The sequence below is a fragment of the Gadus morhua genome, chromosome 23, assembly GCF_902167405.1.
Source record: "Gadus morhua chromosome 23, gadMor3.0, whole genome shotgun sequence".
NCBI lineage: Eukaryota > Metazoa > Chordata > Actinopteri > Gadiformes > Gadidae > Gadus > Gadus morhua.
Genome location: NC_044070.1, coordinates 5649146 through 5676727, shown reverse-complemented (window position 1 = coordinate 5676727; position 27582 = coordinate 5649146). Strand labels below are relative to the sequence as shown.

Below are 27582 nucleotides of genomic sequence, written 5' to 3'. Positions count from 1 at the left end.
AGAACCAGAATCTTAATTTATTCTCAAACTGGAGTTTAGGGTCCAGTTTTGAAATAATCCTTTAACTAAGGGTATATTGATGGACCTTTGAATCCTGACCCCTCACATCTCAGTGAAAAATATCAACAAAGCATGAGAGAGGTTGGATCATACTGTGAGAAAAAGTACAAAAGTAAAAAGAATGACGCCATTATTTAATCTTTCATCTTTAAGTAAGTTGTTCATCATTAAGTAAAAGGTGTGCGTTGACACTTGTCTAGTCCAAGAATTTATATTCAGCTGGCTCAAGTGGAGCTTTGGAGTGGTTGTTCTAAGATACAGATGGTGGCAATCAGGTTAAATAGCTTACTATCGAAATAATATTTAATTTTATTATTGTTACTATTATGGCTCATGCACGCTGCTGTAAGGTCAATTCACCTCACAGCAGACCTATAACAACCACATCCAGGACAAACCCTTCAGGTCTCAGTGGAAAGTGGGAATGTGGATGAGCTATAACAAACTTTTTCTGCTGAATCTGCTTCCAGATTCAGTTTTACTGGAGAGAACTTCCCACACCACTGCAAAACTGACATCAGCCCAAACTTGACATATAAAAAGCAGCTCAACCTTACCATTCCCACTAGAGAAGATCAGGAGTATGACAGCTGCACGATGGTCTCACCTGTGGATTTGGATTTAGATTTAGAAATGATTGAAGCATACGGGATTAATAGTACCACAAATTGCATTGAAGGGTGGGTTTACCAGTTATATGAAAGTGCTGTGAGGTATAACCAAGGGTTGGGTACCAAAGTCAGAATACTGGCCACCTCATGAAGAGTTCAAACGAAAATGATTCTGCAGGCACCACTGAAGCGGATTTGTGTTTGTTTTTTATGAATGTAATTGCATTCTTCCATCTTCCCCTTGCTCAGTTTAATTTAGTGTGTGACGACAGCGGTTTAAATGAGACAACCCAGTCCATTTACATGGGAGGACTTCTGCTTGGAGGGCTGGTATTTGGAGCAACGGCTGTAAGGTTATTAAGACTCTTGCTTCTCACATCATGAAATTAAATTATACGCTATAAAAATATTTCCAAATGTATGATTTGGATAAACATGGTCAATTAAATATTTCATGTAAAAGTATCCATTGGAATAGCGTAATTTCACAATCATATTTTGAGTGAATGAATCCATTGTTCTTCTGATTTTTGCAGGTTTGGCCGCCGGTATGTTGCCTCTGCTTTCTCACCAAACATCTATGTTTACATTGCACTTCGATTTGTCCTTGGTGCCGCAGTTTCTGGTGTTTGGATTAATTCTTATGTCATAGGTAAGTAGATGTACTGTCCTTATTTTCTTCTAATCAGGTCAATTCAAGAAGATATTGTATTAATCATGTATTATTACTTATTTAATAATGATAAATAAACTAATCATTGATGATTCAATTATTTTTGAATTGATTGGCATCTAGTGGTAGAGGCCAATCATTTTTAGTATTTTGTTCTCATTCTTCTCTCATTTACTTGTATATCATATGCCAGGGACAGATATTTCAGTGAAATTACTTGTATTTTGGTTGTTTTATTGCTTTAAAGGGGTTGAGTGGACCTCTACCTCAAAACAGGGTTTTGTCACTATCTCTTCACTTTCCTTTTTTTCTGTTGGACTGATGTTGATGTCAGGCGTTGCCTATTTTGCCGGTGATTGGAGGATTCTACACCTGGTGTTTTCAAGCCCTTTGATCCTGTTACTTCTAGCCGGATACTGGTATGTGAACCCTTCTTCTGACTATCTTAAGTATATCACAGTTAATCATGTTTATTAGGTCAAATTGACGTTTTGCGCAACATCAAGTGATAAATCAATTCCTTTTGACTTGAATCATTTACCACATCAAAATGCAGTGTCATAAAAGTAAAGGATCTTTATGAGACCTTTCAACCTTTAGCTTTTTAGATTAATTTATTTATAAAAAATGCACCATGAGATTTCTAAAGCTTATAAATCTGCAATTTTCTGCGACCCCAGGTGGGGTTGCAGAAAATGTATGTGTGCTGGCTATTGTTGAGCAATTTCTTTGGTTGTAAAAAAAAAAAGCTCATTGTGGATTACTGTTGATTGTGTAGTGGCCTTGAAAAAGTGTTTACTTGTAATTAAAAATAAATGTCTAACTCAGTATAGTTTATGAGTGTTTATAAAATTTCCATCTATGTTTTCTCTTGCTGCCTGTTGTTCCTGTCAGGCAGAGTGGGCTTGGTATAAATTCCATTATTATTCCGATATATATTATCGGGGCCATCCTAGCTCCTCTCATCAGACTACTACAGGTCTACCACCCTGCCATCCCTATGGTGTTGTATGGCACCATTCCCTTAATAGGCGGGATGCTCTGCTTTCTGCTGCCCGAGACCCTCAATATGGAACTCCAGGACCACACAGAACAGAGGTCAGTACATACAGTGGTTTTACAACTATGTACATGGAGTGAGCATGCGGTTCTGGGTTTCAACCCCAATGTCTGCAGCAGTCTACCTTTAGGCATAAGCCTTAAGCAAGAAAGACTAAATACTAAAATAATAAGTAAAGTGATTTGAAAATACCACCTTTTGTTAAACAAAAAAACTAAAACAAATATTACCTTATTCAAGATTTCATTTTTGGTATTTTTTTAGAAAACAACCGGATGGGAGTTCTGAAGTCATTCATTGAAGTCACAAAATATTTAAGGATTTGATTGAATGTGAAAACTTAAATCTGCAAGACTATTTTTACTTACTTTATAAATATATAGTTGTTAGATTGACAAAATTGGTTCTTCTCTGGATGGTTTCAAATAGGCATAGTTTGAGAAGAAACATTGCACATTATCAAATGTAATCATTCTTACAACAATCGCAGCTATCAAAACGAATTTTTCGAGGTAAAATCATTGGTATGTTTCTGCAATCCATGTTGTTGTCGGAGTAACGATCATGTGAGGCTTTTTTTAATGAAAAATAGATGTCCTGTATAACATTGCCCTAAAATAAAGTACAATTTGTTTGATGCATTGACACACCACAGATTAGATCATTATTACCTTGACACTACTTTTAAATCACGTGTTACGCCTCAGATTCATGGACAGTAGTCTTCAGAAGCCATTGGGTCTTGAGTTGTGTGTGACCGAAGCCCTTGTCGTAATTTCCTTTTCTTTTAAACAGCTGCGGTTAGTGACATATGCAGTAGTGGCTGCCATGCAGAGGGGTGTAACTTTGGGTGCTACATTAGGACACAGGATGTCATTAACCTGTAGTTTAATACCTTCATTATGGCATAGTCCCTTGTCGGCCAAACCCCAGAGTCAGCCCTGGGGGAGGAGTCGGGGAACACCTCCACCAGGTTCCGCTGGAGAGGGGCGTTGGCCCTTTGTGGGGGCCAACGCCTCCGCCGCCTGACGTCTGGCCCGTCGACGGCACGCCGCCGGCTGGGCCGAGGGTGGATGGCGCTCTGCCCCGCCCCCCCCGCAGTCATCGCGCAGCCTCTACTGCCGAGCCTGTGGCGGCTCAAGGTCCGCCCTGCTGCCCAGCAACAACGCGGGGACGGTGTTCTGCCAATTTATGCTCCCTCGTCAGATTGTGCTACCATACCTTGACTTGATAGCAGATCTATTGAATCAGGCTAGCCTATCAATTCTACATTATGTACTCCTCATAGGAGTCATTATACCATATACAGTATGTTAAAACTTACAAAGCGAAAAACTTGTTTATTTTGAAAAAAACATACTTGCAACTTTATCATGTGCTTCTCTCCATCACAGCCAAACATAAATTATGGGTGCTTCCTGGGGGGTATACCACGAACCTCGCTGAACATACCCAGGCTTTCTTGGGAAAACCTGGCTCGACAGAGCCGCAACTCGAAATTAGAGTTAAACGGTACCACGACACTCACTTTAGATTCAATTAGTCGAACCAGGTTTTCCGCTTTAGGTGCGCGTTCACTTGAAAGGGGCGTTTTTTGCGTAATTTTTCTCACCTTTACGATGGATCAAGCAGTCTATATGCGTATAAGTGAAAAGATTCTGCATATTGTCTATAAAATAACTATGCCAAATGCATAATTGTTCGCCATTAATCCAAAAAGAATGATGATGATTTAAAAATGCATAAGCAACGTCCATCCTGCCTTATTCTATCATTTAGGGAATTCACTTTAAATACACCCTATGTAAGAAATGTATCTAATGTTTTCAACCGCTGAGAGGTGTAGCGTAGTGGATTAGTATAAGACCCGAACGCCAGCGACCGGGGTTCAAATTCGACGGTCTATCATCATGCATTTTACCCCCATAGATGTGGTGCCAGCACGGCCTTGAAAATATGGGTTCAATTTCGAAATAAGCACAAAAATATAATTCCATAAGCTTTAGTGAATAAGTAGGCCTATTCCATGTGCATGAGAATTGGGACTTTTTAAGCTTCACATAAATTCGCGTCACTTGGGAGTTGAACCCCCCGCGCAGAAATTCAAGACTGACACGCTACCTCCACTCTAGCACTCTGTCACGGAGACACAATGCGCAACAGTAAGCATTGTCTACATAGGGTCCAACAAGGACGATCAAATAACGAACACCCTCTGATGAGAATCTGTATCTCACGTGAAGAACCCCAATTTCGTTGTTTGCACAATGACAATAAAGTCTGAAATCTGAATATCGTCAGACAATGCCAAGGGATCGGTTCTGTCCCGTAAAACCCTCTGTCTCCGGAGAGACGCCTGTACGAGAAGTGCGCCGAGGTCCATGGGAACACCCACAAATGGTGACGCCATTGTCAGAGGAGTGGCTAGGAAGCTGCGCACGCCGATTTAAGTAGCCAATCTCCCGGCTAGACTAAGCCGAAAAACTTCTCCCGACCAGGTTTGGTTGCGAGCATAATGGCGTGTTTCCACTGCAGGGTCCTCCGTTGGGGTACTGAAAGGGTCCCGGGAAATTCTAGCTACACACCCCCTCCGTTGATTGGTCGACAGAATCATCACTTCCGGGTGACGCTGGGATAAAAACAAACAAACAGTAGCCTCGAGGTATTATTCTTTACAATTAACATGTTGCGTAAAACGCTTGCTTGGGCGAACAAGGAGGTGGAGACGTTCGTCTGCATTCTTGGGGAGGAAGACGTTGTTTACGATGTTTACGTAGCTGCCGCGGCGATCGACATCCGGCCTACCACAAAGGGTACTGTCGGCAGTGGAAACGCGAACTGAGCTGGGCTATACCGCCCCCTCCCTACCGCACCTTTGCGATCCGATCCGTTCCGCACCCTTCAGTGGAAACGCGGCATTAGTCACCATGGTGATACAGCGACGCTAAAAGAGATCGACTTTCGTGGTACAACTAACCCAGGCTTTGAGCTCAGCATACCTCGCTATCCCTCTAAGCGAGCTTCGTGGTACAGGCCCCTGAATTGATGGTCTAATGACAACAAATGTGTACAGTTGTCTAAATACAGGGAGTGGGTCAATTTACCCACTGGCTCATTACTCCAGTCCCCTCTATGTGCAATGTAAGTCATTTTAATAAAAGCATTTTAATAAAAGCATCAATAATAAATTAAACTAAATAAATTGAAAGAACAATATAATTGTTGTAAATTATTGTTTAAACTCGTTGTATATATTTGTGAATGGGATTCTGTATGTGTCATTATATATGCAAGCGATAATTATTCTAAAGATCCAATGATAACAACAACAAAAGATCTTAAATCTTTATTTTCCTCCAGAAATATAGAGTGGCCATATTTGGCACCCTCAAAATTGGCCACCTTCTCACACAATTCACATTGCACCTACCAAAAAAAACACAAACACCAGTACCACAACAATCTATAATGAGATCAATTGTAGTGTAATATGCACACACATGACTTTACCATTTCAATCAAGCTAACATCTGCATTTTTTTGCAGCAAAGGAGCACACCACATAGAAGTACTCTTCATTCCCTAGGAACAATGTTTTTCATATGTTTTTAAACTGTGGCAACTAATCATTTTGTGTGAGTAAATAAATCATCGTACACTACAAATGTATAATTCGTGACTAAAAAATAAAATACATTTCAAAAAAGTATTCACACACAAAGTACACTTAAATGTGTCAAATCCCCAATCCTCCCAATTGTTTATGCTAAATAGACACTGGAAGCATTATATATTTTCTACAAGGCTGACCAAATGATTATGTTCAACAATATAAAAAGTAACCTTGCTTTATAGTATATGACCGCCACAGACCGATCACCTTATGTGACTGAGGTGATGGAATCTATATGGATGCTGAATAAGAAACTATTTAATGCAGAGATGTCCCGATCCGATCCACGGCATCGGTCAGATATAGGCCGAGTACGCTGGATCGGATATCGGAGGGGAGTATCACACGATCCGCGCAGTGTGTCACGTGATACCAACATTAGTCGCCAGTTTGGCGCATGAGAGCTACCTGTTGATGTCATGTCAGCGGTGTGGCAGTATTTCATCCTTAAAGAAGAAAAAAGTGCAACAGCCTGCCTGTTGCACGTCTTTCCTCGGCTGCTGCCGAGCACAAACACGCGGTCACGTCACATTACACACTGGCGATAACAAAAGCTAACCATTTCTACAACAACGATATGCCATTTTAAAGAGACTCTAAGGAGTCCAACCATACAAGCCTTATCATTCTGTGTGCTTATCTAGATTAACTGGATGTGAAAGAATAACATCAATAACTCTTCATGGCTGCTACAAGTGATAACACACACAGTGACGGCTCCTGAAAAAAATCTCTGATATATTGACAGATAATGATTAAGGTGACCCATTCAATAGGTGCATTAAGCAAGACAGTATCAATTTGTTGTCAGATGATTAACTCATGCAGAGTTATGTCTTGTTTCCACTAGATAGCAACTCCATAAACAATAATGGTGTAGCTCCACAATTAATTATTTACACATCTAATCTAGATCATTGTATGATGTCAAATACCTATAAGGACAAAATATATGCCTGGCAACAACATAAAGACGGGAGCAGCCTATGTAGTCAAGTATTTATTGACTGACCTTGAAAGAATTGGCTTACAAAGCAAAATAAGTTATCAGTGGTACATAGAAGTACAATAACTTTACATTCCTCAACATTGCACTAACAATGTCTTTTCATACACAAATGAAATACAAAATCAGCTGAAAATCCAGCATCTTGGTATTTGTTCAGATTGTAGGATCAAGAGTTTTCACGACCTTAACAACATTTCAAAGGTAGTGCAGTCAAACTATCTTGGAGTTGTTGCAGTTGAGTGGCAATGTTCACCCTCCCGAAAGCCGCAAATGTCATCTCAATGTGTCCCACCAGTCGATACTGCGCAGTGCTGTCTGCCGTGCTGCCGTCAGGGTGGAAGAGGAGGCAGTGGAAGCAGAAGACTGCGTTAGCTTCTTCACAGCCTTCTAGACCGATTTTTCTCTCGTAGGCCTACCAATTTTTTTTAAACCTTGGATATATGACGTTTTTGTAGATACCTGTTTAATTATTACATTTGGTCTTAAATTATTACATTTGGTCTTAAAAGGTGCTGATTGTTGTAATGCACATTTGTCTGAATTTGGGTTAGGACCCATCAGAGATTGCATTGCACGACTTCAATCTGAAGAATCTGATTGGACAAGGACAGAACACTAACTGTTGCTGTGATAGAATTGGTGAGCAAAAAAATCCCACTTTCTCCCCGTTGTTAGTGCTTTGCCCAAATCGCCCCTGCACACACACAAGCACACACACATAGACTTTCAACATTCAACATTTAAAACCATCTGCTGTAACCGCTCAGCTGTTCTATATATTATCTGAAATGTATTCAAAACTTTATCACTTTAGCTATTTGTTAAACTCTTCACTTTGTTTTCAACCATTTCAATTTTTTTAAATGTTGTGCATGTTTACATTTTTTACTCCATTTAGACTTTTGAACTCTGTTCAATTCAACCTGCCTTTATTGAGATGTTTTAAGGTGGCGGACTGATGTCGGTATCGGCAGATAGCTAAAGCTGCGATATCGGTATCGGAAGGGAAGAAGTGGGTTCGGGACTTCCCTAATTTAATGGCACAGCTTTAATGCAGTGTTTAATGGCACTTAGCTTTACACTGAGGCAGTGCAGTAGCTACATGCAACCGTGCCCGCTGAACAACTCCTTTGAACAGCCAAAGGAGTTGTTGATAAAACAAAAAACACAACATAACTGAAACACCTACCCAGTAAAGAACTTTCATCATTAAAGAGCTGTCTTACCAAGACACTATGAGCATTATAATGTATTTCAGATGTTCACCCTTTAATTAGAATTTTGTTACCAAGACACAATCCACATTTTAATGTATTTCAGATACCCACCCTTTAATGGGAAATTGGTTACCAAGGCACTATCCACATAAGACAAAAAAGTTTCTATGCTCCCTATCCCATAAAGATAATACATATATCATCTTATTTCTACATTCAGCAGCAAAGCCATTCTGTTGATGCACATATTTACATGCTTACAGGTCAAAAGGTGCAATGTAAAACATATTTGTAAGACAATTGCGCTGTTAAAAATACGTTTTCACCTTCAGCATTTAAAGTAGCACAAATTGATGGATGCGCACGCAGGGATCATTATTTTCGGGATGCGCATGCGCAGAACCACTAGGTAGCACAATTTGATGGGTGGAAATTGGCAGCAACCGGGGCCTCTACGAATTCTCTTTTTTTGCATAGGAAGTTTCCTTTCCTAATGAGATGACCCGGGAATACTTCGAGGGAAGATGGTATGAGTTCTAAAAATGCTTATGAAAGGAGCCTCGATCTCTCTTTAAACCCTCTTTCAGCATTGGTTACTCCTGAGCAACCTATACGAAAGGAAAGGAGATAGTGGTATCCCATAATCCTTCACGGCGGCAATATTTAAAGCAACATGCCACCGACAAGGTTTACCGACTCTACGCGAAGACGCATGAGAGACACGGTAAAGCAGAAGAAGAGAAGAGAAGAAAATAAAATTGATAATAATGGATACTAATTCCAGAAACAAATTATTTGAATCGAAATTAAATAATTCATTGCCGGTTATTAAGCACAGAATAGTCACAGTGAGGAAATTAAATGCTACACTTTTCACATGAGAATTGGGATTCAAGTGGCCAAAAATATACCTACCTAAGTGATTCTCACTGTTGGCGATAACCTGAATGAAATCAAAACAACAAGAGCGCATGGATCGAAAGAGCCCTTGTTGTAGTTCGTTGTAGCTACTCATGGCTCTGGTCGCTGAAGATTCGGGTCCCGAACCGCCTCTCCAGCGCCATGATCAGGGCCTGGAGGTCTCGGTTTTCCACCTGGTCCAAATTGAGCAGCACCCATACTGCCGTCCCCTCCAGCGCCAGAGCAAAGTGGTCGACCGCCTCCCCATCACCCCAGCCGTTGTGCAGTTGAGCCAGGCGGAACTGGACCAGGTATGACTCCAACTGGGTTGGCCCCGAGAATTGTGTCAGCTTTACCGCTCTCCTTCCCACCAGGGGGCGGTTCTCAGCTACCAGTTATCCGGCTATTCCAGTCGTGGCCACAAGGGTCGCCACGCCCCCGTAACGCAGGGTGCGTCGCTCTCCGTGGGCTCGACCGTCTTTCTCAAGTCCCTCTCCACGTGCACAGGCCACATCCCACTTCTGACACCATCTTGGCGAGTAGCACTGGAAGGACAAGACGGGAGCCCAGGATAAGAAGTATACGACTCTCGCGCCCCTTGTACCGCACGACTGCGAGAGTTGCCTTTAATAGACACACACCCAATAACACACTAAACATAACTCCTCAGTGGCGGTGTCGGATATGCCAACAACAAAATGACATCTCCGCCTATAGACCAATTCGGATATGCCTAGTGTCATGATCCGTTCCTGAGTTTCCCATTCACCCTGCGATTCCCTAATCAACCCAACCATCCTCACCTGTGTTCCCTCTATATTAACCCTCTGCCCCAAACCAGTCTCTGCCAGATCGTCTCTAGTCTTGACTGAGCTTTCCCGCATTCTCTATCTCCGTGTATCTCATATCTGCCTGCCTGCCTGCCTGTTGCCGTTCTCTCGCTTGTCTGACCTCCCGCCTGATGCCTAGTCCCTGTCGATCCTGTCTGCTTACCGGTTACCGAATCCTCGCCCGCCCGACCATCCGCCTGTCGCCGAGATCCTGCCTGCCTACCTGTTACCAACCCATCGCCTGTCCGACCTCCCACCTGTCGTCGAACCTCTGCCTGCCTGCCCGTTGCCGAACCATCGCCTGTCTGATCTCCTGTCGACCTTCTGTCCCCAACCGGACGGTCGACTCGTCCGCCCCCGGCTCCCCGCCTATCTGTCTGCCTTCCCGTTACGACCCCTTGCCTACTTAATTGAAGTAAACTTGAACTTTCGCATCCCCTGTCTTGAGTCGTGCTTCTGGGTTCACTTCCTGTCTGTCTCCTTATCGGAGCGTGACAGCCTAGGTTCAGTTCAGTTTTATTCTTTGTCCCAAGCGGGCAATTTGTTTGCAGCAGGACCAACACAACACAACAATACAGATAGACAGAGACAGCGTCTGCACTAGAAGCATAAAGTTAGTTATTTAAAATCAAGATACAGATTCAATAAATATAAGAGCTGTAAAAAGAGGTAGTGAATGGGTAGGGGGGCGGTCACTAAAATGGAAAAAGCTATCTACCTCTGTTGTATGCTTCAGTGCTTGAATAGGAAGAGGGATAAAGTAATTCATGTACCTCTGTTTTAAGGCAGTAGGTGTCCCAAACCGTAAGCCAGATGGCAACAGCATGTATCCTGTGTACAGAGGATGCCTTGTATCTTGATAGAGTTTTATGGCTTTGCTAAAAACCTGCTTGTTAAAATACTCAGCAAGGCTACCAAACTACCCACTATCTTACTGGCCACATTCACAATCTTACACCGGGAATTCCTGTCCTTGATAGTAATGTTTCATACCAGCAGATAATAGATTATCTAAGGACAGACTTTATTAAAGCTCTGTAAACAGTGTCATTAGTGTTTTACTTTGCAAGGTTCCTGAGAGCAGAGAGCCTTTGCTGTCCTCTCTTGCACACAGAAGTGGTGTTCAAGTCAAACTTGAGCTGGTTATCAATCAAGGTGCCTAGATACTTGTAACATAATACCATCAACATCCTGCCCCTTGATTACACTAAGTTCTGGACCTTGTGATGAAGGCTGAGGCAGTCGTTGGTGTATACGACGTACAACCGGGGGGAGAGAACACATCCCTGAGTTGAGCTTGCGGACGATGTTAGGGCATTGGATATACCATTATTCACCGTCATCCTTTGAACCCTCTGAGTTAGGAAATCAAGTAACCAACCAGCCAGGCTACGATCAAGGCTGAAGTTGCTCAGTAATTTCTCAGTCAGCAAGGGAGGTTTGATGGTATTAAATGCTGAGGAGAAATCAACATAGAGCAACCTCGCATGATTCCCACTCTTCTCCAGATGTTAGTACAGAAGGTGGCGGTGTAACCGGTGTGAAATTCAACGTTTCTACATTGCTAAATATGCTCGTCTCATGCCCGCCTTTTTCCGTAATATGCCGACTTTAAGTCGCACCCCAATATTCTCCCTCAAACCCTACACATATTGGGATTTTCATTTTCATGTAAATGCGATTAGACCTCATCGCGGTTCCAGGGGCGCAACTTGGGTAGAGGTGTTGCTGCGGTGTCTACAACTGAGACAACGCACTGACATCATCATGAGTAGTGCTACTCTAACTGGAGAGACAGGAGCTGCTGAACATAATAGGAGAGAAGGTGATGCAGTCGCATTTAACAAAGACGGTGAAAGATCTATGAAAGTAGCAGAGAAACTTTTATTATGAGGCTTTCGTCGGGATAACAAACATTTCAGAATGCGTTGCCGTTTTTGCACTTAATAGTATATCGCGTTTGTAGCCTACACTCAGATGTAGTCTCATTCTTCCATGTGAGTGGCTTGAATAAAAATAGGCTGCAAATTATTATAGAGGTCTACTCGCTGTGCGTAGTCCCGCCTACTCAACGAACCAAAGAAGCCGGTTCCTCGACGAAGGCGGAATATACCCCCTTGGTTTTACAAAGGCAAGACAGTGAAATTGCAGGGTTTGCCAAGCTGGTAAAAAATATACACTTGCATATATCATTCGTGTCGAGAGCAGCGAAGAGCTGTAGTTCACAAAGCGGCCTCACAGAAAACCTAACATTATCAAACTTCTTCGTAATTTTGTTTTTTTTGTTTTCTTTGCATGAAAATTTATTTAAATCAGCAAACACCATATGTGTAATCCAGGGCATCTAAAGACTGGGACCACAAGTGCTTATAAGAGTCGTATGATCTCACAATAAACATATTTATTATGTTATTATTAACACTTGTAGATAGTCTTGACACCAATCAATTTTAATAAGCATATAACTGATAGGAGCAGGCAGGAGGCAGGCAGGATCTGTTGTCGGGGGCGGAAGGCAGAGTCGATCACCGGGACAGAGACAGAGCAGGCAGGTCGGGGACAGGCAGGGTCGATAATGGGGATTCATTTTGGAAAAAGCTGGAGAGACTAATACTAAAGACATAGGACAATCTGGCACTGAGTGAACTGAGAGAGGATTCTACATACCGGGTTGGTTAGTGATCAGAGGCAGCTTAGCACTTCGGTGAGGAGAGTTGGGCTGATGAGTGGAGAGTGGCAGGCAGGCAGGTGAGGAGATACAAGATCATGACAGATGTGGTGTGTGCCACGTGCATTTGCTAGCACAATATACAATATTAATACATTACATAAATTAATATTATTTGGTGCTATGGTTACAATTTACAAAATTATGATTCAAAGTCGCATACAAAAAATAACAAATAAAAGGTGGTATCTTGAGGAAAAGCACCAGAATCTTAATTTATTCTCCAAAACTGGAGTTTAGGGTCCAGTTTTGAAATAATCCTTTAACTAAGGGTAGATTGATGGACCTTTGAATCCTGACCCCTCACATCTCAGCGAAAAATATCAACAAAGCATCAGAGAGGTGGGATCATACTGTCAGAAAAAGTACAAAAGTAAAAAGAATGACATCATTATTTAATCTTTCATCTTTAAGTAAGTTGTTCATCATTAAGTAAAAGGTGTGCGTTGACACTGCGTTGACACCGAGAATTTATATTCAGCTGGCTCAAGTGGAGCTTTGGAGTTGTTATTATATGATACAGATAGTGGCAATCAGGTCACATAGCTTACTATGGAAAAATTATCTTTTTTATTATTATTACTATTATGGCTCATGCACGCTGCTGTAGGAAGGTCAATTTACCTCACAGCAGACCTATAAGCACCACATCCAGGACAATCCCTTCAGCACTCAGTGGAAAGTGGGTATGTGGATGAGCTTTTACAAACTTGCTGCTGGACTTGCAAAGCTTTGCAACTTTTTTTCTTCATAATCTGCTTCCAGCAGGCCATTAATCATTCACACACAGAAAGGGCTTCGTCTGGTATCATTATGAACAGGTTTGAACTAATCCTCGAGGAAATTGGGGGATTTGGATTCTTCCAGAAACGAATGACGGCGTTACTGCTTATTTTGAACATTTCTATTGGTGTGGAGACCTTTCTTTCAGTTTTTACTGGACAGAACTTCCCACACCACTGCAACACCAATTGGATATTTGCTATTAGCCCTAACTTGACATACGAAAAGCAACTCAACCTTACCATCCCCACTAGAGAAGATGGGGAGTATGACAGCTGCACGATGTTCACACCTGTGGATTTGGATTTAGAAATGATTGAAGCATACGGGATTAATAGTACCACAAATTGCCTCGAAGGATGGGTTTACAAAATGCCTGAAAGCACTTCCAGTTATATGAAAGAGGTAAGCGACTGAATTTTAAATTTGCATTTGCTAATGCCATTGATGATATATAACATTAACGTAATTTTTAATCATTGTTTATTAAAAGGTACTCTATCTAAGATTCAACCACAAGATGCCTTACCTATAATAACTATGGAGATTCAGAAAGTGATAGTATCCAAGTTGAAATCATTGTCATTATTTTCACAATTTAAACCTTATTGTATTTGGTACTTCATTTGTTCATAGTTTGTTGTTACTAATGTGTAATTTTTTTGTACAAACAATCTTCTTTGATACAACATATAAGTTTGCAAGGGAGCTTGAACAGCGAGATTGCAAGCCCACAAGAATCCCTCTTGCCAGGCTTCAATTTATGTGTTTGTGTCCAAACCACCAGTGGTTTGGAGCAATCAGCGTCCTTAAAAGAACTTAGTGATCCACCTAATATGTGATGGACAATGAAAGACGGATGGTTCATCAAATGCCTAGTTTGAATACATTAAAAGTTAAACGTTGAAAGAGAGCTTGATAGTTGGAGGAGGGCAGTTAAGTGCATCAATCTACATTCAATTTCTCCCCTGATTCAATTTCTCCCCTGCGCGCCGATACAATGTAATTGTATTCTTCTATGTTCCCCTTGGTCAGTTTAATCTAGTGTGTGACGACAGCGGTTTAAACGAGGCAACCGTGTCCATTTACATGGGAGGACTTCTGCTTGGAGGGCTGGTATTTGGAGCAATGGCTGACAGGTATTAAGACTGCTTGTGGGTCTTGCTTCTCACATCATGAATAATATAAATAAGTATATACTATGCAAATATTTCCAAATGTATGTTTTGAAAATACGTGGTAAATTAAGAATGTTATGTAAAAAGTATCCATTGGAATAGCATAATTTCATCATCATATTTTGAGTGAATGAATCCATTGTTCTTCTGATTTTTGCAGGTTTGGCCGCCGGTATGTTGCCCTGCTCAGTTTGTTTCTCCAACTCTTGTTTGGTGTTGCCTCGGCTTTCTCACCAAACATCTATGTTTACATTGCGCTTCGATTTGTCGTTGGTGCCGCAGTTACTGGCGTTTGGATTAATTCATATGTCATAGGTAAGTAGACGACCTGTCCTTATTTTCTTCTAATCAGGTCAATTCAGTTACCTGTCACCGGGAAGATATTGCATTAATTATGTATTATTACTTCCTTAATACTGATTAATACATCAATAATTTGGTGAATTATTTTAGAATTCATTGGCATATAGACAAAATATTGCTATTTTGTTCTCATTGTTCCCTTATTTACTTTTATATCATATGCCAGGGATAGATCCTTCATTGAAATGACACTGTTGTGTTTTTGCTTTAAAGGGGTGGAGTGGACCTGTACCTCAAAACGGGGTTTTGTCACTATCTCTTCACTTTCCTTTTTTTCTGTTGGACTGATGATGATGTCAGGCGTTGCCTATTTTGTCCGTGATTGGAGGATTCTACACCTGGTGTTTTCAACCCCTCTGATCCTGTTACTTCTAGCCGGATACTGGTCTGTGAACCCTTCTATTCTACAGTGTAACCCTGAGCCTCTTACTTCCTACTATCTTCATTATCACAGTAGAATATGTTATCAGGTATTTTTGATAAGTCATTTCCATTTGACTTGAATCATTTACCACAACAGAAGGCAGTCTCATAAAAGTACAGGAACCGTATGAGTATTTTCAACCTTTAGCTTTTTAGTTTAATTTAATTATGAAAAATGCACCATGAGATTTCTAAAGCTTATAAATCTGCAATTTTCTGCGACCCCAAGTGTGGGTCTAGTCCTAAAATGTTTGGAAGAAATTCTGTACTTCAGTGATTTTGTCAGTTTAGTTATGTTTGATCTGTATGACCTTCCAGGCTAATGCCTGAATCAGCCCGCTGGCTTTTGACCCAGGGCAGGGTGAAGGAGGCGCAAAAGGAGGTCCTGAGGGCAGCCAGGGTGAACGGTAGAACAATCTCTGAGGCCATGCTCAGCCAGGTGAGCGACCTATGCCCCACTTTTACCTCCTTCAATGGGAATCACATCCAAATCAAAAGGGTATTCTTGGCAGACACAAAAAGACAACCTTGATATTTCCTTGTTTAGTTGGAAGCTGACTTGGAGACTAAGAACGTGTCAAAAAGCACAGGCATGTTGGACATTTTTAGGGTGTCATATATAAGTAAACGTGTTCTCGTCATGAGTTTTATCTGGTGAGTATGACTCAGATACATATGTTGAAACACTATTAAAAATCAATAATCATGACAATAAATATTTGCACTCCAGCAAAATGTATATGTAATCAATATTTCCGTCAATATAACTTTTACCATGTGTCTTCACTTTTGTTTCTAGGTTTGGAGCAAGTCTGGTGTACTATGGAATCAGCCTCAATGTTGGCAGTTTTGGCGTGGATATCTACCTCACTCAGTTCATCTTTGGCCTTGTAGACATTCCTGCATGCATCGGCAGTGCTGTACTCATTGAGTACTTTGGGAGGAGAAAATGTCAAGTCGCGACTCTGTTTTTTACTGGCAGTGCTTGCCTTGCGATGGTTGCGATTCCAAATGGTAGCTACTGGCCAAACCTTCTGCAGCCTATCATCAGCTGAATGCATATTTATATAGCATATGTAATGATTCATTTTGACCCCCAGACTTTTCTGAGGCTACGACAGTCGTCGCTGCACTTGGGAAGTTTGGAGCCACCGCTGCCTATTCCGTCATCTATGTTTACACTGCAGAAATATACCCGACTACTGTAAGGTAAGACATAGCAAAAATACATTCAATAATTTAAAGAGTAATGCAGATAGATATAGCTATAGAGAGGAAATGAGAATGTATGTGTGCTGGCTATTGTAGAGCAACTTCTTGGTTGTAAAAAAAAGGTATTGTCGATTTCTGTTGATTGTGTAGTGGGCTTGTGAAAGTGTTTACTTCCCTTAAAATCAATGTCCCACTCAGAATAGTTAAGTGTTAATAAAAAAAGGGTCCTTTATAATTTGTATCCATGTTTTTCCTTGTTGTCTATTGTTCCTGGCAGGCAGAGTGGGGTTGGTATAAATGTCATGTGTGGTCGTATTGGGGCCATCCTAGCTCCTCTCATCAGACTACTACAGGTCTACCACCCTGCCATCCCTATGGTGTTGTATGGCACCTTTCCCTTAATAGGCGGGTTGCTCTGCTTTCTGCTGCCCGAGACCCTCAATATGGAACTCCAGGACCACACAGAACAGAGGTCAGTACATACGGTGGTTTTACAACAACGTACATGGAGTGAGCATGCGGTTCTGGGTTTCAACCCCAATGTCTGCAGCAGTCTACCTTTAGGCATAAGCCTTAAGCAAGATAGACTAAATACTAAAATAATAAGTAAAGTGTTGGTTGGCGAAAAATACCTACTTTTATTGAAAAACCAAAAACTAATATTACCTTATAATTTTTCATTTCTGTTATTTTTAGAAAACAACCGGATGGGACTTCTGATACTGAATTCCCTTGCAAGCAAGTTAAATCAACGGAAATAAATGATTCATAACAAAAAACGTAATCATTTTCATTGCTCAGCAACAGAAAATCAAAATTAATAAATGATCTTGCCACTTTGCCATTCATTGAAGTCACTCAAGAGTTAATGATTTTATTGAATATGAAAACTTAAATCTGCAAGATTATTTAGACATACTTTACAAATATATAGTTGCTAGGATTGAATAAACTGGTTCTTCTCTGGATGGTTTCATATAGGCACAGTTTGAGAAGAAACATTGCACATTATCACATTTAAACATTCATACAACAAACGCAGCCATCAAAACGAATGTACACACTGAAGTAAAATCATTGACATGTTTCTGCAAGGGAGTTGACCAGTCGACCAAAACCTTATCAACTGTAGTGATCTTTACAGTAGGCTCCAACAGTTGAATCAATCCATGTTATCATGGTAACGATCATGTTAGCCTTTTTAAAATGAAAAATAAATGTCTTGTATCCCACAGCCCTACAATAAAGTACAATTTGTTTGATGCGTTGACTCACAGTTTAGATCATTATTACTGTGACACAACTTTTAAATCACGTGTTACGCCTCAGAATCATCGACAGCAGTCTTCAGAAGCCATTGGGTCTTGTGTTGAGTGTGACCGAAGCCCTCGTCGTAATTTCCTTTTCTTTTAAACAACTGCTGGTAGTGAAATATGCAGTAGTAGCTGCCATGCAGTGGGGTGTAACTTTGGATGCTACAATAGGACACAGGTTGTCAGTAACCTGTAGTTTAATATCTTCATTATCCGGTTGACCTGAACAGTCTAATCTGAGATAAACTGATTTAGCTGTGTTCACTGATTTCTCAGTTTGTTCCAAAACCGTAAGCCATGGTACATTTGAATAATTTGAATTAATTATATGTAGAAAATAAATTATAATTATTATTTAATTTCAAATAAAGATAAATCTGTCGATTTTCTGGATTAAGAGTTGACTCAATATGATTTAATTAATTAATGAAACAAAGTAAAAATGTTGAATTGGTCTAGATAACAGTTTGATTTTTGAGTATTGTACCCATTACCTCACCTTAGTGTCTTCTTGCAATGCTTACAACAGAAACACATTTTGTGAAAAATGTGTATGTCTGCCACAATTTTCTCCATTGGATAAACTGGTTTCAAGCAAGCTGAACACATTTCTTGACTAGATGGTTGAAACTGTTGAGGGATAAAAAAAGCATGCGTGATATGAAAAAGATTACCTATGACCCATCTAACAACAATAAAGAGTAAAACCACTTTCATTTCGAATCTGGTCCAAAAACATAAATTCCAAAAACAAGTTCATCTATCTTTGAAATTAAACAAATGAACATGTCAATCAATAAAGAAACAAACTTATGAATTCCTAAAGGAAATCAACACAACCTACTGTATGACTGAGGGAAAGAAAATATGTTGATAGTCTTTTATTGATTTGGGAATAGATACATACTATGTTTTTCTAGTCTTTAAGATCAATTTAACCTCCAATGGGAATAAAGCATTTTGGATATCTGGTGACCTGACACATTATTTGTTAATTTTATACGTTTATCATCTTTAAAAAACAAGGTCTACTGTTGATGCAAATCCGGATTTCGGGATATGTGGTCAATCACGCTGATCTTATGTTGTGGTGCAAAGGGGCTATTTGATGGATTGTTATCCGAAAAATAAGATGCCCGATTGCTTACTCTAAGGTTAACCCTGTTTTGTAATGAGTTGGGCTTGTGTTTTTCCGGATTTCTCCTCGGCTTTCGGGCTGGGTTGACCGGTGGGGTACTTCGTGGTCACCATTGATTGCATTCGTGGCTCATCATTTTTTCTCATGGCAGCCTCAATAGAGACGAAAGCAGGTGAAAATTGAGGATTAGCTCTCTGTTCTCCTCAGACTATGTCTGCTGCTAATTTCCTTATGTTGCCAGTTTTGTAGAACCATGCACTTTCCTCAAAGACTCTTTGAACAGGCCTGATAAACCTGCAATGTCAGAGTCTGATTTCAAAGTTGAAACAGAATACAGAGCTTTCTTTATGGCATCCTCAATGTCTAGAAGACGGGCCAAGGTCTGTTCCTTCAGATTCATGACCTCCTCACTTGCTCTTTCCAGATCTCCAAAAACATGGGCCCTTTGTGACATGCTTTCAGCATCAGGCTTAATTGATAATGACCACTCCACTGGCTGTTCTACCTTTGCTGGCTTTTCCTTCTTGTGTTGAGCTCCTTCTCCCCAGGCTGGCACCTTCTCAAATATCCCCCTGAGGGTCCTAACGTCCACATTGCTAGTGTCGTGCTCCATTTCTTCTACCGTATTTAGCATTTCCTGCAGTTCTTCTTGTTTTCGCATATGATCAAATATCTCCGTGGCTGCAGTGATGTTTCCTCTGACAATCTCATCCATGTGAACGGACAGCCTCAGGCGCCTTGCCTCTTCTGTCTCCATTTTCACTTTCTTTTTCCGCATCACAACTTGGTTATTTGACTTACTGCATGACGGATGTGTAAGTTGTTGCTTGGGCGTTACATTATCACTAGATGTCTGTTGCAATGTTGTGCCTTTGTTTTGGTTTGCTTTCAATCTCTTTGGCTTGGTAGGGGCAGTTTTCAAGGAAACCTTAATTGCGTGGTCGAATTTCTTAAGAGACTTTTGGAAATCAATTTTCGCCTCATCTACTTCCCCATCAGTAATTTCAACTGGTTTTTTGGTTTGCAATTTCTGACCTATACTAACTTCAACAACTTTCTCAGATACTTCAGGTTTTTCAGAATCAGAAGCACTTGAAATTAAATCTTTGGCTTTCCCAGACAAACCCCTCCCGGGCACATCTCTACTTGGTATAGATACCCCGAGACATTGCTCTTCCCTACAATGTATTTTCATCTCAGCTACCACAGTACTGTTTTCTATATCATCCCTATCATCCCCTTTCAACCATAAATGCTCAGGTTTAGGTGGAATGGCTGGTTTAGGACAAACCTTATTGTTTTTTGAGGTGCTATGTTCTGGGTCTTTGGCAGTTTTATCTGGGCAGGCTAATTTAGTATATAGTCCACCCACGTCTTCAGTGGCCAGTTTGATCACTGCTACTGGACTAAATGTGTCACATGGTTCTGGTTTCGATTCTGTTGAGCTGAATTGTATTTCTGTGGCCATCTTAGAAGATGCATCTTCCACATTTTTCATTCGTTTCTTTTTTGATTTGCTTGATGTTTTGTATATCATGGCTGCTCTGAAATCACCTCTGCTGACATTAACACTTGACCTTGCTAAGGAATCTAAGGCTGCTTGAACACCACCAACCATTTCACTTTCTTCTTCCTGACTTTTTGTTGCGGAACTCGGTGCTGACATAGTCACAGCTTCTAAGTCATCTATCTGGAGAGCTCCAGTATCAGTAGAATGCTTTTCTTTGGACTGAAAGTCTGCAGGCCTCATATGTTTGGTTTCTCCTTCGGAGTCAAGTTTTGTGGCAATGCTGGATTTGGATGTAGATGGTTCTCTTTCACAGGACATCTTATCATCTTGCATATTCTTTTGAGAGATTCCTGGTTGTATTTCTACAGTCTTAAGATCAGATTGTACTCTATAAGTTATCTGTGGCTTTGGGTTTTCTTGTTTTAACGCTTCTTTCTCTAGTGTTGCACGATGAAGGGCCTTAGCGTCAAGTGTAACTTGTCGAAGACTATGGATTGCAGCTTGAAGGATGGATATTTCATCTTCGTAATCTACATCCTCAATTAACTCAGCTTGTAGGATCACGTCCTCCCTCTGTGCATTGGCACACAGAGTTAACCCTCTTGGTGCTGTCCTGAACTCACATATCTTCGGTTGCTCTTGAGGGCTAGACTCACTCAAGGTGTTTGGCACCTGACCTGAGGTGGTCCCATTGTCACATATGTCAAAAGATGTCCTTCCTTCATCAATGATGTCTTTACACATGTTTGAGTAGTCAGCATCATCACGGGTCAGTTGTTTCAATTGGACACAGCTTTCATTTGCAAACAACCTGTTTGGCTGGGCTTTTTTTTCTACTGTAGCCTGCTCTATACCCCCTACATCCCATTGATGCTCTCCTATTTTACCATCAGTCTCCATGTAGACTCCAGATAGTTCTTGCTCTCGGGGCTCTGCCTTAAGTGTTTTCAAATACTCGTAATCACCCTTCTCAATGCAGTTCCTAAATAGTATCACGTTTCCTTTCATCGGCACATCAGGTCTGAATGATTCTGTGACAACTCGATCCTCATTTGATGCCAAGAGACAGCTTATGGTTGATTTCACATCTCCTTTGATAATATAGTGGATGTTTTTTAAATCCTCAACCATTGTAGGTTCTACTCTGTTTGTCATTGTAGAATGGCCTTGTGGAGGGCAATAACTTTTCACATCTCCATCTGCATAATTATTGAGGGAATAGACAGTGACGTCAGAATATCCATTCTCATCCTCTTGAATAATCACTCCCTTACTGAAAGAGTTGTCCTGGATAAGCATATCCTCTATAAGCTGTACCACATTGACTGTTCTCAACTCAACATCTTGATTGGGGTTGAACTGATGCTGGTAGACAGGGGAATCCACAACGGTCGACCCAACATTTCCTTGTTTATCTTCCTTCAGATACATAACTTGAGTCTTCAGCTTTGCCCTCGGCAGCAGCTGCACAATGAAGTTCTGAGCACCACCTTCGGCCAAATCATCTGAGGTCACCTTTGGCCCGGTTGGGGAGAGAAGATATTTAGCCTTTTTAGCTAGCATAGTCTCGTTCACTTCAATGATGTACCCATGTGAATGTATTGCTCTAAAATGATTGAGGGAATTTAGTGTTTCATTAATTCTCTCCACTGTTGTTTCAATTTCTTCCTTGTTTTGGTGCTGGATCTTATCAAATGGCATTGAATCAAAGAGATGGGCTCTGTTTTTAACATTGGCTCTAGGTGAGTTCTCAGTTGCTCTGCTGGCTTCAGTTAGGTCACCGTTGAGTGAGGTGTTGTTTTGAGGGTTGGCCTTCTGGTATGGTTCTCGCTCCATGTTTGTTGTTATAAAAGGGTTGTTTTGAAAAAGACTTTCACTTGTATGGACTTCCATAAAAGTTGGCAGACATTGTGAAGTATTGAGGCTTGTGCACTGTTTCTCATAAGGGGCTTGCATTCCTTTGTCATGATTCAGTTTTTCTGAGAATTCACTGCTTTGGATTTTGCCTTTATTCTCTTGTGTGCTATTCTTTAACTTCTGGTCTTGCACCATTCCAGTTGTGTCCTTCCATTTACCTTTGAACTTTTTTGGACTTGACCATGAGGTCTCCACTGACTGCCTCTCAAACATCCTCCTGGTGGACTGAACATCTACTTTAACCATCTGTTCCTCGCCCTCTGATTGGAGATCAGGACCTCTGGGTCCTTCAGGGACCGCCATTGTGACCTTGGTGCCATCTTCTTGAAGCTGCAACCTTGGCCGATCAAACAGGGCAGTTGTTCTCATGACCTCTCCTCTTTCAGCTGGTTCCTCTTCTGCAGGCTGATTGGGGGCGTTGTTGCCCTGGGGGTTGCTCACTGCACAGTTTTCAAACATCTGCCTTCTAGAGATGACCTCTCCCTCATATCCCTTTTCACCAGCTGTCTCTAAATCGAGAAACTCAGCCAGTTCCTCGTCCATCACCCCGTCCAGAGTCTTCAGCTCTGGGTGAGTGTGTTTGAGAAGTCTCCTCAGCTCACATTTCTGCCGCTTCTGTTGCAACATTACTTTGGCGGGATGCGATGGCATGTTAGGTGTTTGGACGTGCCCCCGAGAGATATCTCCTCCACCCCCTCTTGGGCCAAGGCCATCCAAACGTGGTGGCACCAGAGTGTCTTTTGCTCTTTGACAGTCCTCGGCCATCTTGACTGAACAGTAAAGCAGAAGAGTCAGTATCCCATGTGTGTCATCCTTGAGATCAACCTGTCCACCATGCGAGGGATCTGGAGTCAAGTTTATACGTTACCATGCCAAGTGCCGGGATTAGAAAACAAACACATGCCCAGTATGCTCAGTATGACAATTGAGTATATATAATACCAGTGTTGAAACTTACCAATATCTTCTCACATGCATTGCCATGTTATTGTAATGTTATCGCGTAGTCCTGAAAACTACTTCTATGAAGTGCTCACCATATTTTACCATGCAGCATTTTTTGGTGTCTAATTTTGCTTACCTTAATTGGTTTAGTTCGCTTTGCACTTTCCGACTTATCTTTTGCCTGTAAGAAATTAATAAATGTTCTCGTATCACATATGGTCATCATACTCATCTATCTGCAGAATTTTTTTTTAACAGAAAACCATCAGAAATCTCATAATGCTGAAGTTAATTTATGATTATCCTCGTATGATGATTAACTGCAATGCAGGAATGTGGCACTTATGCAGCATAAATGTGTGTGTAGTATGAGAATTATTTGGAAATATTCATTAACTGGACTACACAACCTGTAATACATGAGGCATTGAGACAAAAATAACTTGATTGTAAGATGATTTTAAGATGCATGTCGTTAATAAGCATTTTGCTCAGGGTTATCTGCAATGCAAACCCAGATCCAACCAGCACCACCACAGGAATCAACCAGCACCACCACTAGAATATTCTGTCCTATCCCTCCATCTGACATCTTACAATTGATCCGACTACAAATCCCAACTTACAAGTTGTGTATTGTTGTTTCGTTGTTCGGTAGCTCTCGTCTGGGACAGGTAAAGAGCAGATATGGCCTTCACAGAAATGGGTAGCGTCTCCCTGGTCGGGCTAAAGGACCTCTTCTTATCATCTGTGGAACATCCGAAAATGTATGTTAAGGACATGAATCATCTTAGACTTTACACCAATTTTGCATGTTTCAAAGTGTAGGCCTACTCTTTGAACAGTGGCATTACCTTTGAGGAAAGCATTAACTCTAACTACGGCAATTAGACAAAAATTGCATCATGAATTCTGCCTGGACAGTAAAGATCACTCCATCAGTTGTTTCCATCTTTGAAGGGTCTAGATTAATCTGTCTGTAAAAAGATCCAGGGCATCTCACATCAAACCCCTACAGGCAGCTGCTTCATGTTGACATCAGAGAGGGGGTGTTTTCTGTGATGGTCATGGTCATGTGACTGAGTGAGGATTGTCTTGCGAAAAAATTGTTGGTGAAATAACTCACATCCAGCTGAGCAAAACCATCATCATCAGGGACAGACTAAAGGGCTTAAGTGAATCAATTCGGTTCCCCAATTCACTTTGAATTCCCATAAGCCGACAGGCAGTAGCAAACAGGAGTTGGTACAGATTCTATGTCAATAGTCATTCTTGTTTACCTCGGCCATTGATTCTTAACAGCTGTCCCATGGGTCAGAAGTTATAAATGTTCGCCACTTGTGGAGTAGGCAGGGAGACACCCGACTCTTTTGACACTCAGGCTGCACATAAACACACACATACCCCTACACACACGCACACAAACATACACACGGACTCACAAACACCCTTGCTATGTTGTAGTCGAAAGATAACTGCCTTTTATCCTTTTCTAATAAGCATAATGTACAAAATTAAAACAAACTAGTTGCAGTCAGATGGAATATATAGGTACAAGTTATATAAATATATATATATGTATATATATATATATATATATATATATATATATATATATATATATATATATATATATATATATATATATATATATCATCACACTTATTTATAAAGGGCAAAATACTGATATTTACAGACTTTTTGGATTAACAATAGTGATTTCCTCTCAAGCTAACTTTTAGCACAATACATGACAAATTTAAAACATAGCAGTCCTATATATTTTCATCTAATTAGCACTTTAAATCTTCAAGGAAATACAAAGCTGTACAGAAATACATGTTAATGTCAAAACCACACATCCCCATTGTGTGCGTTCTGGGAACCAACCGGAATCCTGAGTACTCACAGAGTTTAGCGGCTTTCCAATCCCTGTCTTCTCCCCTTGCTTCAACCCCTCGCGCAAAAATATCCGCTTATGAGTATATGTTGTCCATTTAATTCAGTTTCGACAGGGTCTCTGATGAACCTTTAGGTATGCTGCTACCCTGTCACGCTATAGAGCGCTCTGGTGTAGCCCATCTCTCTCTTGTGAAGCCTCTGCCTTCTAGTCATGTCTGATAAAGAGACAGCTGACCCTGATATAGTCCCCTGCACCGCACTCTCTGCAGCAAGAAGTGAGTGACCTGGCTATTTGTGTCATGGACCCGGGAACGGCCCAGCGGGCCACCAGCAGGCGGTGTCAATCACGGTGCACCACCCACACGGTGACATGGCAGTTCCTTAAGCTCTTCCTGTTTACTGCTCACCAATCGGATTAATTTGTTGTTGATGAAAAGAAAACAATAATGGTAGGTTATGAAAACTGTGAATGAGTTGGCCCTGTGCTGCAAGAATTATATAATTATTACTCTACTTTTTACCTTACTCATTTTCACATTTTTGATAAACATAGTGTAAGAGGGGGGGAAATCGGGGGGGGGGGGAAATTGAAACTTCACATATGAAATGTAATTCACTTAATTCCTGATTTCAATGATCCAGGTTTGATACCTTGGGGACTTTAATGTATGGCGGCGTAGGAACAATAGTTAGGTTTTACCGTAATGGGATGAACCAACTCTTTCGAGGTCAATGCCACCAATCAATTTTCCTCGTTCTTTGTTGTTACTTTGTTGCTTCTTAATCAACTGAAAATAGATTATTAAAAAACATGTTGTGAATGCTGATGATTATTTTTCATTTCATTATTATATTGTGCGTTGGATTTTAGCCTTTGACCTCAGATAATGCTAAAGATCAACTAAAGATAAAGATCAATGTTACCTCCTGTTCTTTTGTGTGAGCATTAGCCTTGACATCATTAGCCTTAGCATCAACATTAGCATGTCCATCAGAATCAGCTGAATCAGCCTTCTTCTTCTGTGCGGGCTGTCTCTCTCCCGCGTGTCCGTTCACCACTGGTGTGGGGTCGGTCGTCTTGGCTCTGATAGGAAGAGTCGGGCCTTCCGCTCTCATGCTCCTCTCATGCAGGATCTTTGGCTGCATGTCGTTCTTTGACTCAAACAGACTCTTTAGGTCGCTGACGCTGCCGAAACAATTTTTGAGGCTGCCCATGGACCTACTGCGAGCCAGGTTGGTCTTGGTGTGAGGGAGAGACCATTCTCTGGCACCAGCTTTCCTTGGCAGCGCCTCCGCCTTGCTTTCATGCCCTGAACTCACCTCAGCAGAAGCTGTTGTTTTTGGTGATTTTGGTGATTTTGTCTGAAAAAAACAAAGCGAGACTAAGCAACTCAGACTTCCTTGCCATTCTTATGACTGGAAGGAAGAGTTAAATTAAAAGTCTATAAGCTCTGTGAGAAGTTACCTCTTGGGGGACTTGCTTTAGTATGGTTTGGGGATTATTCACTTGAGTGACTTCAATGGTCGGGCTAACCTCCACTGAGTTCTGGTACCTGTCAAATATACAGACATCATAAAAGCACAATCAGCCTTTTGAAGACTCACAAAGTGGGGCGAGCAAATATTGCTGACTGCAGCTTTAAGCTCAATAGAAATGACAAAAGTGACCAAAGTATAGAAAGAGGATTTGAATGCAAGATGCAGCTCAAGCAACATTCAACATAGGCCTCTGTATTAATTTAGCACAAACCAGTGTTAAATGTGCTCATTCCAAATGTCTGGGTGCTTGGACAAATTGTTATCCCGATGGTTTATCCATTAAACAGATTGCGTCACACACCTCGGCACAGGTCTTCCTGGCACAGCTTCTCATTTCCTAGATGCACATTAACAGAACGACACTAACGTTCACGGCCTCTCACCTAGCAACCAGCTGGGACACGGACGCCATCCGGTCTCTGCGCGCCCCCTCCGCCCAGATGGGTCTGTTGTCAGACCGAGCCGCGACGCTCTTCAGGGATTGCGTGCGTCGCAGGCAGCTCTTCAACTCCATGGCTGTCTGTTTGGAGCTCAAGGGCTAAAAGAAAAACAGCCTTATGACGGAGCAGATTACTAGCATGCAGTGGTTTTTCTAAGG

At 41.2% G+C, this 27582-nt stretch overlaps 3 protein-coding genes across 4 annotated transcripts in view; 2 read left to right on the top strand and 1 right to left on the bottom strand.

The window, feature by feature from the left end:
• Positions 1-321: 321 nt before the first annotated feature.
• LOC115537642 (solute carrier family 22 member 13) lies at positions 322-2511 on the top strand. The gene is made up of 5 exons (XM_030349688.1): positions 322-335; positions 531-798; positions 921-1024; positions 1208-1323; positions 1679-2511. Exons 1-5 carry the CDS (start codon positions 322-324, stop codon positions 1819-1821), a joined length of 645 nt encoding a protein of 214 aa, XP_030205548.1. The 3' UTR covers positions 1822-2511.
• A 12717-nt stretch (positions 2512-15228) lies between these two features.
• LOC115537641 (solute carrier family 22 member 13-like) lies at positions 15229-16721 on the top strand. Its single transcript, XM_030349687.1, has 5 exons — positions 15229-15470; positions 15827-15947; positions 16056-16162; positions 16308-16522; positions 16609-16721. Exons 1-5 carry the CDS (start codon positions 15271-15273, stop codon positions 16719-16721), a joined length of 756 nt encoding a protein of 251 aa, XP_030205547.1. The 5' UTR covers positions 15229-15270.
• An 847-nt stretch (positions 16722-17568) lies between these two features.
• LOC115537409 (LIM domain and actin-binding protein 1) overlaps positions 17569-27582 on the bottom strand; it is a 10727-nt gene continuing 713 nt past the window's right edge. Inside the window, exons 2-9 of one of the 2 annotated variants that reach the window (XR_003974800.1) lie at positions 27368-27522; positions 26911-26998; positions 26370-26807; positions 26146-26233; positions 24170-24291; positions 23680-23724; positions 18533-23368; positions 17569-18195 (exon numbers count right to left, since the gene is read on the bottom strand). Coding sequence is in view for 1 of the 2 variants with exons in the window: in XM_030349327.1 (XP_030205187.1) it covers positions 18039-18195; positions 18533-18663; positions 23680-23724; positions 24170-24291; positions 26146-26233; positions 26370-26807; positions 26911-26998; positions 27368-27498 (1200 nt within the window). In the remaining variant the exon portion in view is untranslated. The remainder of the gene's footprint in view (positions 18196-18532; positions 23369-23679; positions 23725-24169; positions 24292-26145; positions 26234-26369; positions 26808-26910; positions 26999-27367; positions 27523-27582) is intronic. The other variant, XM_030349327.1, reaches the window with a different exon arrangement.

Coding starts and splice junctions, on each gene's coding strand:
- LOC115537641 (XM_030349687.1), top strand. CDS start 15,271: ATGACACTGTTGTGTTTTTGCTTTAAAGGGGTGGAGTGGACCTGTACC. Junction 15,948..16,055: donor CTGAGGCCATGCTCAGCCAG/GTGAGCGACCTA, acceptor TTCCTTGTTTAG/TTGGAAGCTGACTTGGAGAC. Junction 16,523..16,608: donor GATGGTTGCGATTCCAAATG/GTAGCTACTGGC, acceptor TTTGACCCCCAG/ACTTTTCTGAGGCTACGACA.
- LOC115537642 (XM_030349688.1), top strand. Junction 1,025..1,207: donor TTTGGAGCAACGGCTGTAAG/GTTATTAAGACT, acceptor TGATTTTTGCAG/GTTTGGCCGCCGGTATGTTG. Junction 1,324..1,678: donor GATTAATTCTTATGTCATAG/GTAAGTAGATGT, acceptor TGTTGATGTCAG/GCGTTGCCTATTTTGCCGGT.